Here is a 20,373-nt window from a genome sequence, read left to right as displayed (position 1 = left end):
TTCTATATCATTATCTGCTTGTGAAGATATCTTCTCCTCTGATACCTTTCCTTTTGAAGACAACGTTGAGTAATCACAGGATATCAGCACATCAATGAAATAGTCCTTTGGTTCAGGTATTCAAACAGTTGTAGCAAACAGTAGCAAACAAACAGTAGCAAGCAGAAAAACAAGCAGAGAGAGATTACGTTTCTCTTACTGCCTTTTATTGCCGTTTGTAACTGCACCCTTAATTAGTTAATTACAAGCAGTTTGGTGCTTAAAGCTACAAGTTACAAACACCCAAACCTTGGTTTATATATTTATTCACCCAAACTTAGTTGGTGTATCAATGTTATACCCAACAGCCTTGTTTAGTGATTGCTTACAATTACAATGGTGGTAGAAAAAGTAACTTTACAAATAATCTTCACATTTAGAATCTTTGCAAATCTGTAAAACAAAGGACAGATAGTAAGCACAGTTGCAATTTCATTCAGCACTGCTTCACTTAATTGTTGTGTTGCTGGTTCCAGCCGCACTTGCTAAACAAAGACCCCCTACAGAGCCAGCCTATCTACTCAGGTTATCTTGAGGAGATGTGTCCTTCACAGAAAAAAAAAGTTTACTAATCTTTGCTCCATTTTCTATATCATCTGGTCTCTTCTGCTTTTAAACATGCAATGTAGCTAAAACCAGCAAGAGGATGCACTCAACAACCGCCACATGAACAGCACTTCTCCCCACAACGCTGATGATCCATGGGATCCACTTCATAAATAACCAGCAATTAGTGCATCTCTGAATCTTGCAGAACCACATTCCAAATGCAGCAAGGAATGCGGAGTGAGGGGGAAACGCAATACCTTCCCACAAAGAGCAAATAAGCTCTTTCCTATGGGAAGGCTTCAGATTGTAACTGGAAGTACATTACAAAGACTTATTTGTGAGGTTTATGATGGGATCATCTGGAAAGATCTGATAAACAGAGAGAGGAATAGAATCTTATAGGCAAATAGTCAGCACAGGGTTCTCTCCCAAACTCTCCCAAGTCTCCAGTCTGTTTACATATGAATGGGGTTGCCCCAAATTTAATTTATAACGGCTGCTTGTACCAAAGTCAAACTGGCATCCTCTCTTCTTCCTTGTATACAAGACTTCTTTTCTTCCAAACAATGTAACCCCACTTCAGCACCTATTGGAAGGAAGGAGAGCGTTATTCTCCAGATTTCAGGATTGGGAGACAGGATGGTGGAACTGTTTTCCAGAAGAGTAAAATGGCTAGAGAGTAGGAGAGAGGGTAAATGAACTGATGCTGAAGTTGATGCAGCAACAAATGCTGTTTCAAAAACAGGGGTAGAGTGTCTGCAGGGCTCATGTGATTTCCAGTCTATTTTGTTGGGTGATTTTGGATGAAATTGTGCAGCCAAACTTCGTTGGCAATCTATTGAAAAACTTTGGTGTGGTTTTCTGTCTTTTTTTTCTTTTTTCTTTTTTTTTTCTTTTTTGCAGAAAAACTGCAAAACTGATGTGTAAGCTTCATTTAAACTTAATACCTCAAAAATATTATGTAAACCCTGTTGGGAATAAAAAGTAACGTGAATGTCAGTTCACTTGGTTGCTAAAAAAAAGAAGCGTTTCCTTGAAGAAATGTAACTTCTAGCAAATCAAAGTTTACCCATTCTTATAGTATCTTAATGGCATAGCTGGTCCTTCTGAAATTCTGCATTTCTTTATTTCCACTCATGTGTCCTCTGTTAGGGAGTAAAAGAGAATTGGATAGTATGGAGTAAAAGGGAATTGGATGGAAATAAAATCTTCCCATCATCAGCCAAGACTGCTAGATAGCATTTCCTTCTCAGATATTTTAGTAGTTCTTGGGGCGGGCGGGAGGTTGCTTCCTTTATCTAACAGGCACCTAGCTCTTCAGCACTCCAATTAGAATAATGTTTCTTAACTTTGGCAGTTAGATGATTTATGGATTTCAACTCCCAGATTTCTGGGAGAATTGAGGAATTCTGAGAGATGAAGTACACACATCTTCAACACTTCTGTAGAGCAATGTTTGCAACCTGGTCAACTTTCAGATGCTTGGACCTGAACTTCTAGAATTCTCAGCAATTGCCAGTGGGCAATGCTGACTTTTGAAGTCTATACAGCTGAAAGTCGTCCAGGTTCAGAAGCATTCTCTAGATCGTATACACTTTCTCTGAGTACTAAGAGATATTGTTGATAGAACTTCATGCCTGCTCTGAACTTCAGGATAATGTCTGCTGGTTCCTGTTCCCAGTGTTCCTGGATGCCACTTCTGCAAACAAATTCTTGAACCGTAAGATTCTTTATAACCACTGGGATCTTGAGCTGATTGTGCCAGACAACTTGGAGCGTGAATGCAGAGAAGAAGTTTGCAACTATGAAGAAGCTCGGGAAGTCTTTGAAGACGACTCACAAACAGCTGAGTATGGGGAACTAGGTGGGCTTAGGGTGCCCATTTAAATGTCATAAAAAGAGGACATGCCCCCCAGTGATGGGATTCAAAATCTTTACTACCGGTTCTGTGGGCATCATGTGGCTTGGTCGCGTAGTGTGGCTTGGTGGATGTGGCTTGGTGGGCGTGGCAAGGGAAGGATACTACAAATCTCCATTCCTTCCCCACTCCTGGGGGAAAGTTACTGCAAATTCCCATTCCCTCCCCACGCCACTGACCTGCTTTCCAGCTCCGTTCTCCTGTGCACGGCAACAAAAGATCAGCAACCAATCAGCTGGGACTTGGGAGGCAGAGAATAGATGGGGGTGGGGCCAGTCAGAGGTGGTATTTGCCTATTCTCAAGACTACTTAACATTTCTGCAGCCGGTTCTCCAGAACTGGTCAGAACCTGCTGAATATCCCTTCTGATGCCAACCCCCAAAACAGCTATTTCTTTCTTTCTTTCTTTCTTTCTTTCTTTCTTTCTTTCTTTCTTTCTTTCTTTCTTTCTTTCTTTCTTTCTTTCTTTCTTTCTTTCTTTCTTTCTTTCTTTCCTTCTGTAGTGTACTTACTACTCAGTTTCCAAAAGACTCTGAGTAGCTTACAGTAAAACAGAAAGCATTAAAATAAAATAAAAAACTAATTAAATTCCCCAAACTATTGACATCTAGTCTACTGACACACCAAAGCAAACATTACCAACAATAAATGTTCCCTTCAGTGAGGGAACTCTGTATATGATCTTCCTGAGCTCTAGTAAGGTTGGCATTGACCTAATCTTGGACGGAGCATTGTTCCAAGGGATGTATAAATATGACAAACATAAAGGAAATATAACATACCTTGTATTAAAAGGAAGAGAGTAACCAAAGACCTATTTTGCTGTCCAGGACCTGTTATTAGACATCTTTATGTTCTTTGTTTTTCTTCTCTTTTTTATTTTTAAATTAGAGACTCCATTAAAGAATGCAAGTTTTGAAATGGAGGACAACCCTTTATAAAGTAATAGCCATCTTGGCAGGGGTGGGATTCAAATTTTTTAATAACCGGTGCTGTGGGTGTGGCTTAGGTGGTGAGTGTGGCTTGGTGGTCATGTTATTGAGTGGGCATGGACAACTCAACATCACTCACATCGAGGCACGCATCTCCTCGCCTGGCCTCTAATGACTATGGGGATGCTGCAACAGTTGTAAGTGTGAAAAATGGTCATAAGTCACTTTTTTCAGTGCCATTGTAACTTTGAATGGTCACTCCACAGAAGCAAAGTACCAACAAAGGAGGGGAAAAAAACTCCAGAGACGTTCCTGAGACAGGAAGTCTAGTCCTGCCAAGAATGTAATAAGGGTTAATGGAGAAAAGTTTCCGTAAGCAACACCAGAATGTTTCCTTCCTGCCTTCCTTACAGGATTATTCCAGTAATTTCTTCTAACAACCGGTTCTCTGAACTGCTTAGAACGTTAACAACTGGTTCTAGCAAATAGGTGCAAACTGGTAGAATCCCACCCCTGCATCTTAGCCTATAAGAATAGTTATCTATAAAGTGGAGTTTTCCCCAAAGGATACTCTTTATATATGTGTACTTCAATGTCCAGAATTCTCAGTAATGACTGTGCTGACTGGAGAATTCTGGGGTTTAAAGTCTACAATCTAGAAATGGCCACATTTGGGAAATTTTTCTTTAAAGTACTGTATTGCAATTTTCAAACTATTTGCTGTTGTTGCACTTTTGATTCTGTGTCGCATTAGTAACTATCCTCTTGATTTTGAGTAGTGAAACTAGTCAGACCTAGCCTACTCTTCTCAAGGTTTACCAGAGTACAATTTTCAAAACTTCTATTCAATCTGGACAGCACATTTGGCAGATACCAGATTGAAATCGCTGAATTTAGGCAAGGGAGTCATCTGTAGTGAATATCTTAGTACCAAGAAGCATTTATTTGCTTATTTTACAAAACATATTTTTTCTAAAATGTAGATGTTTTTCCCAGATACAATTTAACCAAAATAATAATTAAGGAAATATAGATGTGAAGTTTGAATGCAAATTTGGTTAATGATTGTTAATCATAATTGGAAATCTTCAACTGAACCGGGCTTACAAAGCAACTGTTATCCTAACTATAATTTTATATGATATCTAAATGGACAAAGATACAGTGGTTATAGTTGTTCTGTCACCCTAAGGGTGTCGCACTACAGTATTGAATTATGAGCTTATAAAGCTGAATAGTGTGAGAAGATGGAAAGCTATAGTAGAGAAACCATTCTAAGCCATGGTTTGAATAGTAAACCATAATGAATATAATCATGGTCAAGTGAAGATGTCTGAACTGAACAGTAATTCTTTTGGTTTCTTAAAGGCCCAAACATTTAAAGCTTTGTGGGGGTTTCTGTATTCTTCAGTTTGGTGATTTTCTGGCAGATGTTTCATTACTAAACTAGGTAACATCATCATCAACTTTCAAATATCAGATTTCGGATATCAAAGTTAAAGCTTTTTTTTTTATTCCATATGTTGGCTGAGTAGGAAGTAATATTTATAGGTGTATACACACACACACACACACACACACACACACACAATATGTACATAGCAAATATATGGGTATATATATATATATGCCAATATTCAATTTCCAAATTCTGTTTAATATCCTCTTGAATATCCTGTTGAACAGGAGTGCTGATTTATCACTAGCTTATCAAATATTTAGGAGGCAAGGAAGCAGCAGAAGCAAACAGCAGCCAAGGACAGCATCAACACCCCAATTAACATCTAAACATACAACAGGCACTCTATAAATACCACACACAGAACAGCCTGAAGCACATACTCCACTAGAGAGAAGTTCCCTGAAGTGGGGCTCTGGTATAAGTCCGAAAGCTCAGAAGACAAAACCTCTGGTTCTAGTGACCAACCCCAATTGGATCCTGCAACATTATCCTGGGAACACGTATATTTGCCTTCATTCTTATTGAATATACCATTGCATCAGATGTAACAATCATGTCAACGGTCATATTTATGCAAAATACTAGATCATGGTTTAGGATTATAAAACTGAGGTTCAACTCTCTTTCCTTTCCTCAGGCTTGAATGCAAAGAAAAATTGGGAATTTCTACTTGCATTTCAGACTAATAGCACTTAGCACTTTGTCATTTGAACCTTAAATACAAGTTAATCATTACTGTGCTTTGTTGGAACAGGCCATTTTCAGAACTTGCAGCTTTTTACAGTTGGCCATTTCAGATAGTCCATATTTAAGGATTACTATGCTCTGTCAGGTTCAGATTACATTGTAAATTTCTGTTCCTTTAACAAAGAGGTTTTCAATTCTTCCTTTTGATTGTGTGATAACAGAGAATAGACCCACAGGTGTATAGAGAGATGGTTAACCATAATTTATCACTATGCTGGTGGCTGTCCCATTAAAGTTCCAAAGCTGCTAAGTAACTTAGTTCACTGTTCTCCAACCTTTCCATTTCAATGGAACAGAGGAAATGGCGGCGGTAGGATGGTTTTGCAGGTGTGTATGTGTGTGTGTGCATGCCACTTTCACAAAAGTAGCTTCCTATGCATGTGTCACATGCCCTTGCACTCTCCAACACTTTCACATCCTGGTTCTGAATGGGCTGTGGCCCAGGAAAGGGCCACAGACTGGGGATTGGGGGACCCCTGACTTAGTTGACTGAGTCAGTTCTCCTTATCAGTTTTTTGTGGAGAATTTAGAAGAGATAGATTCATTGTGTAAGCCACAAGCAAGGTCCCAATTGAGATTTTGATTGACCGTTCCTAAATCCTGCCAGGGAATCTCTGGCCTGAAAAGGTGGGAAGTGAAACCAGCAGGAATGGAAAACTCCCAATATAGCAGTTTGAAATGGTTAGCAGAGAAACAAATTATGGTTAAGTCCCAGATTGTTTTGCATGATTCAAGTCATATGTGTGTCAGCATACAAGGAGAACAGTTTGAATGGAATTTTTTGAGATTTCTAGCATGCTGTCTGCATATTTTATTTATCTTATTTTAACAGGTTGGTACTTCATTTATAATATAGTGGATAAAGTTTCACAAAACACAGCAGATGGTTTCATCCATCCCAGTAACTCTTTTCTAAACAAGCCACATTGCAGTTTAACATAAAGTGTGGATTTAATCATTAGATTACTCTTCTTAGCGGAAAATGTACTGTACATTTCCACCAACCTCTTTTCTGAGTAAATAAGCTGCAATATTGGAAGTTTTCCATTCATGCCTATGTATGACATTCCACACCAGCCTCTAACTTCCCTTCAAAATTTTCTATATTTTTACAAACTGGTGTTTGTGTGGACACTCCACTAATAAAGGATATTCTCAGTCAGTCCTCCCCAGCCAGCAGGGGACTTATATGTACAGTAGAACCTCTGATCATGACCATAATTTGTTCAATAACTTTAGTCGCAACCCAATTTGGTCGTGACCTGAACCTAATTTTGGAAATTTGGCACTTACAAAAAAAATGGTGCAGAAGGGGAAATCAACCGCAATTTTTTTTTATGAAGTTTAAATTATAGTGGGTAATTGGTTAACAACATGACATTTCCCATGATTTATTGCGAATGAAGTATTGGTTTAATTATGGGACTCAGTGCTGGACCAATAGCCACATTAGTCTTTTGTGGTAATAGAAGTTATGGTTCCTGCTCCAATATATATGTTAATTTAAGAATGTTAAGATGATTATGTATTCTCTTTGACTATTATGGTCATTATATTTTTTCATCTAAATTTTAATTGACTTGTCAGATCTCAACTGAATTGTCATATTGCTGCCATTTTTGTGTACTAATGAGCCTTGTCTATTGGAGATAATGATTTATACATCCAAGGAAATTAGCTGTAGTTCTAGGAACAATGAATCTTTTAAGGCACAGCTACATAAGGAATCTAATAAGCCACATTCAACATGCTTCTCCACCCCAATTTTTCTATGGGTCTTGACTCTGAAATAAAGCATGGCAGAACACATACGAAAACAAATGTGAGACATAAAACAGGTTTTGGGAATAGATTTAAAAAAATAAAAAAAGGAAACAAACCGCCTCATCCAATTGAGTGTTACAGCTTCATTCATTCATTTATTTATTTATTCATTAATTCATTCAATTTTTATGACAATTTTTATTGCAAGCCACCCAAAGTTGCTTTGCAGAATAAGATGGGAAGCAAATAAATTAAATAAATAAATACTTTTGATGCCTCTAGCCACTTTGATGTAGTAATTAGGTTACTGGCCTACAAACCAGAAGCCTGTGAGCTCTAGGCCTGCCTTAGGCATGAAAACCAGTTGGGTGACCTTGGCCCATTCATTCTCTCTCAGCTCAACCCAACTCACAGGTTTGTTGCTGTGGGGATAACAGGAGGCAGGTCATAGCTACCAAAGGATTCTGATTTTGTTTTAACAATGCTAGGAACTCGTATAGCTCTTCCATATGCTGAGTATTATTTATAAAGAGCATGGAAATTCTATTGAAAAGTGCATTTTTGGAGACATAATGAAATATATTTCTGTAGTACCTTCATGTGTTCATGTATAGGCAGAAAAGCTAAGCAGGCTGGTGCTTGATTTGTATTTATAGGCTGAACAACTCATTAGGCTACAGCAATTCAATATCTTACGCAGTCTTTCATGTGTGTCAGGTAACATATTTCATAATTCCTGTGTATAATCATATGGATGATAAAAGTTTAACTCTCACACATTTACAAGACATGGAGTTGGATAAGATTATATTATCAAGCAAATCTTCCAGTCTGTATGTTTATAGTAATTTGTATAATTTACATAGCTATCATGTTGTTACATCCTCTAACCCCCACTCCTTTAACCTCAAACTATCCATTATTGACCTCACCCATTCCTAAGAGGTCTGTAAGGGGCATACATAAGTGCAAAATCGTGCCTATTGTCCTTGTCCTATTGTCCTCATTTATTTGTAACTATTTTATGTATTCTTATTCATGTTTATGATTATACGTATTATTTTGTAAGTGATTGACAAATCAAAAAATTAAAATAAATATAATTTACTCTATATTCTACTGTAGATAGTTTTCAGTACTTGGATGGAGAAAGAATGCTTCTTTGTAGATTTGTATTTATTTACTGAAATAGAGAAGATTGTTTGCTTTTTTAAAAAAATGATCAGTTTTTTTAACCAAACAGTAAAATATTTGATTTTCAAACATTCATGACCTTATTATAAACTGATTACTGTATTTATTGACTGCTGCAGGTTTTCTTTTCTTATAGGATGGTGCCCTCTAGTGTACTTCTTATGGATTGCAAATATTATATTCAAATCAGAATTCCTGAGAAATCTGGCCCCATGGGATCACAGTATAGCAATTTACTAGTGTACTAAAATAGAGATGTGGTCAGCACTTAGTCTTCTTGAACATCTGACCAACCATGCTGCTGATCCTCCCCAATACCATTTTAAGTTTCTACATGTCTCTGACTTATTGTCATTTTGGGGCAGTATAATATATATATAATATATATAAAAGATAGTTGCACATTCCAGTAGAGAGAAGTTACCTGAGAATGGGCTCCAGTATAAGTCCAAAAGCTCAAAAGACTAAAAACTCTGGTTCCCATAACTATCCCAGATTGGATTCTGCAATATTATCCTAAGAAATCTACATTTGCCTTCGTTCGTGAAAGGTAGTTAGGTCCATGTGCGCAAATATAGTATCACCACAGGCAAATAAGCCCTTGAAGACTTAGTTTGCTGTTTTGGTGCTAAAGCTATTTTTTCCCTTTAACAACCAGGAAGCCATTGCATCAAATTATATCATGGGTACAATAGAGCATGTTTCATTCATCATTTTATTAATGGTGTTATCAGGTGACTCCTAGGCAATGGGATCTGCTCAGTACCTATTGGCTGCTTCAGTCTCCTATGGGCCTGCCCTCTCCCTCTGTACCCTGGATGTTGTTGCATTTTGAACAGTGGGAATCATGCTTTCTATTGTCCCTGGAGGGCCTGGATCAATGAAACAGCAGTTGACCAGCAGTGGCAATAGGGAATGTATCCAGCATAGAAAGAGAAAGATCCTATGCAAATCCCATCCTTCAACTTATTAACTGTTATTTGGACTGCCAAATGTTCAGGTCGATCCAAGTCTTCAACTCAGGCTTTGGCTGAGAGATATGAGGCTACATAACGATCATCCTTTCCTGCATTATCTGTTTCCTCTTGCAGTGCCAACATTCCCCAGCTGGGTGAGGTGGCAGATGAAGGGTTGGTTTGACAGAATGCTGAACTCACAGGTCTGGCCATCTCTCAAAATGCTTAAAAAGAAACAACAACACAGCAGTTCCTGCTTCATGTCAGAGCCTAGGCAATTGGGATTGGCAGTGAGGAGAGCAAATCTAGGCTGGGTTAGCTTCTGCTATCTCACACATAGGACGAGACATTTTAAGCAAAGAGCCCATAGACATTTGTAGGCAATACTGATTACCTTTACAACAGAAGACAATAAAAGTGACTTTTGTTTTGTTGGATACTCAAAAATCTTTTGATACTATCAATCAAGTCATTTACAGTCAGGCAGCATGAGATAGGTTAAATGAATAAATTATGACTTTTATTATCATATTAATGTTATTCCCCTATTTTGGTATTCCTTCCAGAAAAAATTTTGGGAGACCTATCCACACAATGGAAGAGGAGGAGCAAGTAAGTAAGAGTACAAAAAGGGTACAAAAAGCAATGGGAAGCTTCATGTATTTGTGTTTTCCAATGCTGCATTTTCCATCTTGAATCAAGTGTTACCTTTATAGATAACTAATAACTTGTAGGGACTTCTAAAATCTTCCAACCACTATTGTGTATATCAGAGGCCTCCAAACTTGGCAACTTTAAGACTTGTGGACTTCAACTCCCAGAATTCTCCAGCCAGTTGAAGTCCACAAGTCTTAAAGTTGCCAAGTTTGGGGACCCTGGTGTATATAATAGTAACAAAGCTGGGCATTCTTCCCCTTCAGCATTAGTTAGGTGACAAAAGACCTTTCCAATTTTCTGAGGTAATGCTTGAGGAGAAAACTGTAATAAGAATTTTGCTGCCCCGTTATTAATCCTTATCCTGCCTCTGCTGCCTTTGCTTCAAGTCATTGCAGCCATTGCTGTCTTTCTTTCGAAGAAATGAGTTACAAGGTCTAAATGCTTTTGCCATATTCAAAAGCAGACGTCTGCAACCTTGGCAATTTTAAGACTTTCAGTATGGCTGGCTGAGGAATTCTGGGAGTTGAAGTCCACAAGTCTTAAAGATGCCAAAGTTGGAGGCGCCTGTTCTAAAGCTCTGTTACCCCTTAGAGGTAGTCTAGACAAGAAATGCAACTATTAATACTAACTCTATCTTTATTGTAAGGCTACCCTAACAAAATCTTGTACAACAAAATATTTCTCCCTGTTTCTCTCCAGAGAACTACTTTTTTCCATGCCTCTTCTTCTGTGGACTGAGAAATCTTTTTATGTGCAGGTGCCTGCAGCAGCTTTTCCTCCCATTTCCCAAGGTCATTCTCAGATACCATTAAGTAGTGTGGTGGCCTAGAGGTGGAGCTCTTGCCTCACAATCAGGAGGCTGGAGTTCAATTCTAAACAGAGGCAGATATTTCTCTCTCTGGGCACACTTAAAATATATCTGCTGAATGTCAGGAAGGGCGTCCAGCCATTAGAACATTCTGCTAGCTCCATTCACTTGCCCAGACTCCACCCCACAAGGGATTATGGGATTGTTAAAAGATGATGATGACTCTCAGATACCATTAAAAGCTGCTATTGGATAGTGGCAGCTTAAGCAGAAACACTTTGCTTTAACTCTGATGTTTAAGTCATTAGCTTTCATGGTCTAAGGACAAGATGAAACCAGCATCATGGGAACATGGCAGCACAAAAATGTTGCCATAGGTATTTGTACTAGGTTAGATGATAATGGGGAAAGACTATAAGATTATATAGCTTCATATGGCTTTATTGTAGTGTCTTCTAACATCACCCAACCATTGCTATGCTCAGAAATATCAACAAAAAAAGAGAGGCTTTTTATTGTTACAACAATGGCTGGGTGAAACTATAAATTACAACTTGGGAAGTAGCCTCGGTAGAATGAAAATGCCATGGTTCAGTTCCTCTAGCCTCCATTCTCCAAATGCCTCTGAATGAGATGTGCAGCTTTAAGACATGAAACAGCAATGCTGCTTTAAGGACCCCTTATATTCTATGGTAATAAGGAAACAGCTTGCCCTATCATACCTTTTCCTTGCTACAAAGATGTGCTTATACAACTTTTTCCTGCTTAATCAAGCAAGTCACCCTAAAAGTGTATGTTGATGTATGTTCTCCACCTCATTGCATGCCATATATTTATACCAGATCAACCAATTCAGACTGTAATTATTGCAAGTGGGGCACTAATGTGACAGATAATAAACTTTTTCTCGATGATTATCATTAATTGCTTATAATTAACTTTGGATGGGTAATATTTTGATGACTGGGGACTACACATTTTTTTTCTATGAGAGAAAACTGCAGGTAGGGAGGAAAGCAGATGAGACATTCACAATAGATGAGCCAAGATTCTATACTTCTCCAGGGTACTTCCTTTCCTTTTTAAAATCAGTTTAAAGATATTTTAGGACATATATTCCAGTTCCATCCCAGACCAAGAAAACCAAAATTGCTGATTCTCAACATTGGTGCACCTAAAATTTAGCAACATGATTAAACATGATTTTGGGATCTCAAAAAGTATGGAGGACGTATTATTTGAGCCATCCTGATATCCCGACAGTCCTGACAAATTTGAATTGGAGCTAAAGCTTCTATTCCAGGTTTATTCCAATATGCTGTGATCCGGATCTTTACCCCAAGGTTTCCCAGTTCCAAGAGGCAAGACCTAATATGGCATGGCTGTTAGAATTAGGATTTCCTGTTTTAAGCAACAAGAGTCCCAGTAACCCTTCCTGTCTACCTGTTTTAATAGGAAGTGCTGGAATAGATGTGGCAGGCCTGGTGGCTGGCCTGATTGCAGCTTTGGTGTCTATTGTCATGTTTATAATTGTGGCCATGTATTGCATCAAATATCGTGCTAAAGAGAGAAATCAATCCAGGTATGTGTCAAGATCCACAGGGAGGTATTTTGTGCCCACCTATGTAATAAAGGGAGTGAAAAGGGAACATAATTCTAACACTTTGAGACCAAGTAAACATGAGGTCAAAAGCATTTGATTCAAGATTAACAGTTGCATCAGTAAAAAGAACAACAGTATTATGGGGATTTATATCAGCATTCTGCAAACACAGCTGATTTCTAGATGAATCAAACTATAAATCTGATAATTTTTAGCTGTGTGTATATTTTCCAAAGTGTATGTCTTTTTGAAGTTGATGTCTTTACACAGTTGTTAAAAATACATTATTAAATTACAGTTTCCAGTATCCCCATCCTGCATAAATCTTTCATGAATTTCATGTGAAATAATTTGTTGAAATTGATAGTTTTCTCAACCTTTTTCCTTTCATGTGAGTTATTGGACTAAAATTCCCTTAATTTCCAAACAGCCTATATGCTTTCTAAACAGCTGATGAAAAGTTTGCTATTTTTTTGTTTTGATTAAGTGAGGCTTACAGACAAAAAGGCTGTGAATTGTTTTAGAGGTGTTTTTTTTCAACCTCAGTCTCTATTTCCTTTCAGAAGAACACAGGAAAATTTGAATCCAGGGATTCCCCTTGCCAACTTTGATGATGAGCCTAAGCCAGAATCTGCACCTGGGCTTCCTTCTTATGAGCAAGCAATGGCATCTCCAGGGGTACATGATGCACCACCCCCACCTTACAACAGGTAGAATTATCATTGGGATCTTACTTCAAAGTTCTAACATTATCTAGGGATTATGGAACTGGATATAGAGGGAAAGGAAGGTTTGAGACTCAGGCTGCTTAAAGAGAGTGTGCAATAAAGATCAAGATCCTATCTGAACTGAACCTTGGAAAACCTTTTCAAGGAAAGTGCTTTGGATTATGCAGAAAGCCTTATTCCTGCATGAACCTACAACAGACCAAAGGCCTTTGTTCTCAAGAGGAAAGGCAGTACTGGAGTTGACAGGAAGTTCAGAATCACCAACAGAGCTTATATTAGCCTCCAATGTGGGGATGGGAAACTACAGATTTTGAACTTCCAGGAATCTTCATCCCTACCTCTGCTGGCTGGAGCTGATGGGAGTTTAATTTAGCAACATCAAAAACACATATGAATAGGGGTGAAGGCACAGGTTTCCTTTCCTTACTCTGTCTCTAGGGAACTGGAAGAAAAAAATATCATTCTCCTTAGGAGAAATTAGATTCATTCACTCTACTTCGATCAGAAAGAGAAAATAGTTTTAAAATTACCAATTCTCCCCACTCCTAAGTCCAAGCAATGTGTGTATAATACCTTCCGTCTCTTCTAGACTTCTGCTCATTAGCAATTCTTATTTGATCCATTAACATGTAGTTTCCACACTATTTATGGATCATGGATTCTGTCTAGAGCTCTACAAACCTAAAGGACAGAAGAATTTGCTATTTTTCAGCAACAAAAAAACTTTTCAGAATGTACCGCATTGGATCATTGGGAAAACACACTACCTAAAGCTCTTTTCAGATAGAAAACAAATGTGACATGATTAACAGTGACAAGAATGCCAGGCTGTTATCACAGTACGGAACAGTAGCACACAATGTAACTTTCATCTTTCATTGGCTCTGGCTGCAAAATTGAAAGTTGAAAAAAACTTCATATTTGTATGAGTGTGGCTATGCACACATATACATGCATACATGAAAATAACAGCAGCATCTTTTTCTTTAATTAGCACTGTAAAATTGATGGGGTCATAAAAATTGTAGGATGCTATGCTCCAAAAAGATAGGGTATCAAAAGTAATAATTATGTGTTTTTTTTTAAGGATCAACTAAAATGTTAATTAAGAAGCAAATTCTCAAGCATATCTTTTCTTCAAGTGGGATAGCATTGGTGTGGCTACCTAGCATATTTAAGTTACTGCTAGATTTCTAGTTCTGTATGCTTAAATACTCTGATGGCAGAAATAACCATTTAAATTACTCACAATGTCCTCATTGCAATGTTGCCATGAAATATTGCACATAACTTAAATTAGTATTTGCTGCTGCCACTAGTACCAGATCAGCTCAGGATCAGCCATACTGGAGGCAGTAGAGCCAGATAAGGAGTAGATGTAAAGCAAAATGAAGATAACAGGAGGATCTTAGCTACAACAGTAAACCTCCAGATTTTCAATCTTTAATGGCCCTGAAAGTGCAGGAGAGTTAAGCAGATTTAATCAGAGTAGGCCAATCTTTTCCAATTACATTGTCTTTCAAATGTGCTGCTCTATAATCTTCAGAATTCCCATGCAGCATGCATGTTGTGGTAAGTACAACATAAATATTAGTTATGAAGAAGGAGGGAATCGTTAAGAATACTCAATTCTTAAATTTGGATCTTTCTCTCCAGGATTATGGCTACTTTTGAAATCTGACATATATGACAAAGCAAGAGACTGGCACTATATTCAGAATATGCTGCATTCAGTAGTACTTCAGTAGAGTACTACTGAAAGGGAGCCAATGATCCCTGTAGTTATGAAGGCTAGTCTTGAAGGTGGTTCAACCTGCTTGGCATTGATTGATGACTTTATTGCAGTCAAAGGGTATATCTTGCTCAAAAGGAACAGATGAGGGAAAAAGGAGGGGGGAGAGAAACTGTATATGTAAGGCTTCTGAAGCCTCCAGATAAAACCATGAATCTGAGATTGGAAGTTATGATGAAAGCCTATAAGGAACAAAGGGAAAGAAAATTCTATCAAGCTAGCAATATAGAACAGGCTGCAAAGCCAACAGAAAGCACACATTATATTTTACTGAAACAGTTGCAAAACTTTCTAGAGACAGCTATTGTATTAATAGGGAATTTTGAACTTCCTCAACATCCGGAAGTCTATTAAATCTGGAACATTTCAGTAAAATCCTGACTGGCTCTCAGAAAATAAAGGATGGAACAAAAGAACTCATACCCTGGATTTAATTCTGATCATTGGAGAACCTACAAGTGAGAGACATATATCCAACCAGTTGAAACATATGTAAAGTACAATTGTAGATAAACAGAAGTAAAAGGGCAAGGATAGAATGAAACATTGGCTTGGCCATATATAAAGGATTTAGTTGTATCAGTAACTCATAAGATTAAGATGAGTTAGCTGTATGTTACAGTTGTTAAAAATTTAATTCTATGTTATATTAATCAAAAGATAATGTTCAGCTTGAGAAATGAACACTTTCATGCTGTTTAGCACTGGCTGAACTTTATCTAATATTGAGTTAAATTTGGGTACCACATTTTTAGAAGGTCATTAAGGAATTAGATCATACCCAGAGGATGGTGATTCAGGTAGTAAAAATCCTGGAAGTCCTTCTGTGTAAAGAATTGTTGGAAGAACTATGTTGAATTTACAAAATGTTAAAATTAAATATGAGAGTAATACTTGATAGACTGTTATGAAGAAGATGAAGCAGATTTGTCCTCCGCTATTTCAGAAACAATGTCCACTGCAGAGACATAGTAGGCAAGCAGTGGTAAATGCTATTCAGCAGTAGTGCAGTGTGCCATTGGAACTTGTGAGCTATTTCATTGGATAAATTCAAGTGTGGGCTAAAAACTATCCAGATTTATTTCATATGCTGAATAACTGAAAATCTTTATTTCTTTATACCAGAGGTGGGGAACGATGGCCCCTTTATGACTTGTGGACTTCAACTCCCAGGATTCCTAAGCCAACATTCCCAAACATAATGTTAATATTTCACCTCTTCACTTTCTCAGGAATATTTTAATCCAGCTAGTTTTTCTTCATTCACCCATTTCCATGTATGACTCTTTCCTCAATTACCATGTCTTTCTTTTTCTTCAGGAATAACAATTTGACACGGCCTACCTGAGTTTTCAACAGCAGGATAAATTTTCTTGAAATACCTATTGGCCTTCAGCTGTACAAAAGACACTATGCACACACCCCTGCATCATAGCCAAGGCAGGGAGCACGTGTGACTTTGAAGCAGACAATTAATGCATACTGGATATGAATCTGCAGTATATAGAGACTGTATATAAATGTCAGAAGAGGATATTGCAGTATGTTTTGGCTGAGAAATTAAAATCTAAAATTGCAAATGTACATATCAGGTCTGATATTACAAGGTTAATGTGAATGTGAATTGCTAATTTGCACAGATTTCCTCCCCCCATTTTTCCCCTCTTCATCTTATGAATGATTTTTTTTAATGACCGTCTTTTCTATCAACATGTGATTATGCAAGGATTATATTGCGGATAAATGAAAATTATTTTTGTTTGAAGATAAACATGATTGATCGTAGCAGACTAATTAATATAACAGGAACTCCAAGCTGGGATAAGAAATCTTAAATAGCTCAAGACAGAGATTCAGTTTGGGAAAACTGTTCTGGATTATGCAAGCTCAGACATTTATTCAAGTGCATAAAGAATAGGGATATTACAAGTTGCCTCCTGTAATCGGCATGCAAAAAGAAAAAGAAAACAGGAATGGCTAGTTTGAACTATTCATTGGCACCATTGCATTTTGCCCTTGCTTGTTCTAAAGAATAGTATTTGTTATGGCAACTGACTTAGCAAAATTCATGATCTAGAACAAGGGTCTTCAAACTTGGCAAGTTTAAGACTTGTGGACTTCAATTCCCAGAATTCCTGAGTTAATATGCCTGGAGGAGGAATTCTGGGAGTTGAAGTCCACAAGTCTTAAAGCTGTCAAGTTTGAAGACCCCTGATCTAAAGAATGTTCTAAGAACAGAACATACAAGAAACTGACTTAGATCAGATCAGGTTACTTGACCATCTGGCCCATTGTTATTGCTCGACTCCTCTCTGCTCTCTAGAAGCATCAGCAGTGAAAGACTTCTCCCACCACAGCTGCATGATCCATTTAGAAATTTGGTCTGAATTAAATGTGCTTTTATTTCCATACAAAGCTGGTTCCACACCTTTAAGTTCTGTTCCCCTCTTAACCCAAAGATACACCCACCCATGCTTCCAAACTGGTCCTGAGAATTGTATTAGGGAAGGCAGATCTGAAGTACAAATTGGACAGTAGCACAGGTAATTCAAGACAAGTAGGAAATTTAGCCAGAGATGGACCACAAGTAAGAAAGTCCAATCAACCACAGAACATAGGTGGCACTTCTACAGTAATGTAAGCATGAAAGAGTGAGAACAAAACATGTTTATAAATACTTCTAAGAGCTATATTGCACAGCTGTCTGTAGCACAAGTTGAGAATGAAGTGAGAATGATGGTGTGGTTGGACAAAACACCACAACCACAGATGTTAAACTCATATCTGTCCTGCCTTTCCGCTTACTTGTCATGAAATATTGTTTGCTTGGCTGTGAGCACAATAGAGAGAACACTCCATCATAGCTGTAAGGAAGGGGAAGCAGTTTGTGAACAATTAATGTGGCTGATTAAATAAGTAGTCTGTGAATCTTTTAACATGATTTCTATGGAAAATAAAAATTTTGAAGTGTTTTTCATATGTCTGAGTGTCCTCATCAGAAGACGTTTTGGTTCAGGATTTAATTTGAACAGATTTCATATATCCATCAGAAGAAGATAGCCACAGGATTCAACATGATGCTAGATTGCCAAGACTCAATTGGCATATTGCTCAAGCAATTGCCAACTTTACTAATCATTTATGTAAAGGGGACAGCCAAAGTATCTGGCTTTAGGTTTTTCTTTCCCAAAAATCTATTTTGTGAATTTAGACTATGTTATTAGCAGCTGTTATTGTGGCACTTTCATCCCAATGTGTGGATTTGTGAAGTGCGAGTACAGGAAACTCCCACCACTTATTATTCCGTCACATTTGTGCTTTGGTTTGTTTACTAGTGGAACATAGTCCCCACCTCCTCATCATTTTAAGCAGTGTTTCACAATCTCAGCAACTTTAAGATGTGTGGGCTTATATATGCTGGGTGGGGAATTCTGGGAGTTGAAGTCCACTTAATATTGTTGAGATTGAGAAACACTGCTTTTAAGCATTATTCTTTTACTTTACTTTTCGGGAATGGAGGTAAGCCTACATTAAGGTATTGCTGGCATTCTAGTTTATTGTATTACACATGTCTCAAATTTAAAAAATTAACTTCAACAGCCAGTTTGGTGTAGTGTTGAAAGTGCTGGCCTAGAAACCTGGAAGCTGATCTGACTTTAGGAATGAATAGGGTCAGTCGCTTTATCTCAGCCCAATCCATCTCCCGGGGTTGTTGTGGGGAAAATAGGAGGGTTATGTAGTCTCACTACCTTGAACTACTTATAAAGTAATAAAGGCAGGATAACCATGTAAGTATATAAATCCTAATGATTCATCACATAAACATGGCAGTTTTTATATTGAACTCTAGGTGGCTCCAAATCACACATAAAGGTAAAAGGTAAAGGTTCCCCTGGCACATATGTATTAGTCATTGCGGACTCAAGGGAGCAGTGCTCATCTCCATTTCTAAGACGAAAAGCCAGCACTGTCTGATGATGATTCCGTGGTCATGTGGCTGGCATGACTAAATGCTAAAGGTGCATGGAATGCTATTACCTTCCCACCAAAGTGGTCCCTAGTTTTCTACTTGCATTTTTACATGCTTTCGAACTGCTAGATTGGCAGAAGCTGGGACAAGTAACAGGAGTTCACTGCATTATGTGGTGCTAGGGATTCGAACCGCTGAACTGCCAATCTTTCTGATCAACAAGCTCAGCATCTTAGCCACTGAACCACCCCATAATAGCACATAACAATTGTTATGGTTTGGCACATAAATATATGCTGCTATTAAAAGTCCCCATTTCCCAATATCCATAGATAAAGGAATTTTCTACATATCCATGTTTGATCTTATGAGCAGATCACTTAGCTTGTGCTGAAATATAGATCTCTGAGAAAATAAGTCCTTCAGTTTTGTCCAGCAAAGAACTTTTGCTTTATTGAATTCTTTTTTTCTTTTTTAATTTTTATGGTACTAATTATCATTTCAGCTGTATGGATTACTTCAACGTAACAAATAGCAATAACAATAGCACTTAGACTTATATACCACTTCACAGTGCTTTACAGCCCTATTGCTCCCAATAATCTGGGTCCTCATTTTATCCACCTCGGAAGGATGGAAGGCTGAGTCAACCTTGAGCTGGTGAGATTTGAACTGCCAAATTGCAGTCAGCTAGCAGTCAGCAGAAGTAGCCTGCAGTACTGCAGTCTAACCACTGTGCCACCACAGATCATGAATGCCCCATGAAAATGCCCCATTTTCATTTTTTCTGGCAACTGGGATGTCTTGTACCACAGATCAAATCTGAGAACTCTAATTTACCAGGAAGAACTATGTTCCTGAATGAATCCCAAATATTTTTTCTAAATAGTCTTCCCCAAACTCGTGCCTTTCAGATATGCTTGAATGGTATTTCGAAGGGTTTCCAGCCAACATGACTCTTGTTGGAGACTTCTGCAATGATCTCTTAGAAGTAGTTAGCTCCTTGTATTCTCCAAAGGTTTAAGTTCCTCAGCACATAACTCAAAATTCAGTGATTAGTATCAATCAAACAAAGAGCGTAAAAAATAGATTTATTTCATCATAAATGTAAATAATGCAGCAAAACCAAACCAAGTTAAACACAGAAAAGACCACTGGGGGTACTGGAGTCCTGTTACATTTTCCAGGCCACAGCCAGATAGTTGTATTAAAGTGTTCCTCAGTCAGAACTGATAGATAAGTATGCCAGCATAA

General features: G+C 37.9%; 1 protein-coding gene across 1 annotated transcript; it reads left to right on the top strand.

Annotated features, from left to right (window-relative positions):
- Positions 1-1,227: 1,227 nt before the first annotated feature.
- PRRG2 (proline rich and Gla domain 2) lies at positions 1,228-18,121 on the top strand. The gene is made up of 6 exons (XM_087917209.1): positions 1,228-1,251; positions 2,203-2,433; positions 10,128-10,173; positions 12,482-12,608; positions 13,193-13,339; positions 16,470-18,121. The coding sequence occupies exons 1-6, from the start codon at positions 1,228-1,230 to the stop codon at positions 16,495-16,497; spliced, it is 603 nt and encodes a 200-aa protein (XP_087773335.1). The 3' UTR covers positions 16,498-18,121.
- Positions 18,122-20,373: the final 2,252 nt, after the last annotated feature.

This window comes from Pseudonaja textilis, chromosome Z (genome assembly GCF_049901715.1).
Source record: "Pseudonaja textilis isolate UNSWEBS1 chromosome Z, rPseTex1.2, whole genome shotgun sequence".
In the NCBI taxonomy this organism is placed as follows: Eukaryota; Metazoa; Chordata; class Lepidosauria; order Squamata; family Elapidae; genus Pseudonaja; species Pseudonaja textilis.
This window is presented reverse-complemented; position numbering and strand designations above follow the sequence as displayed.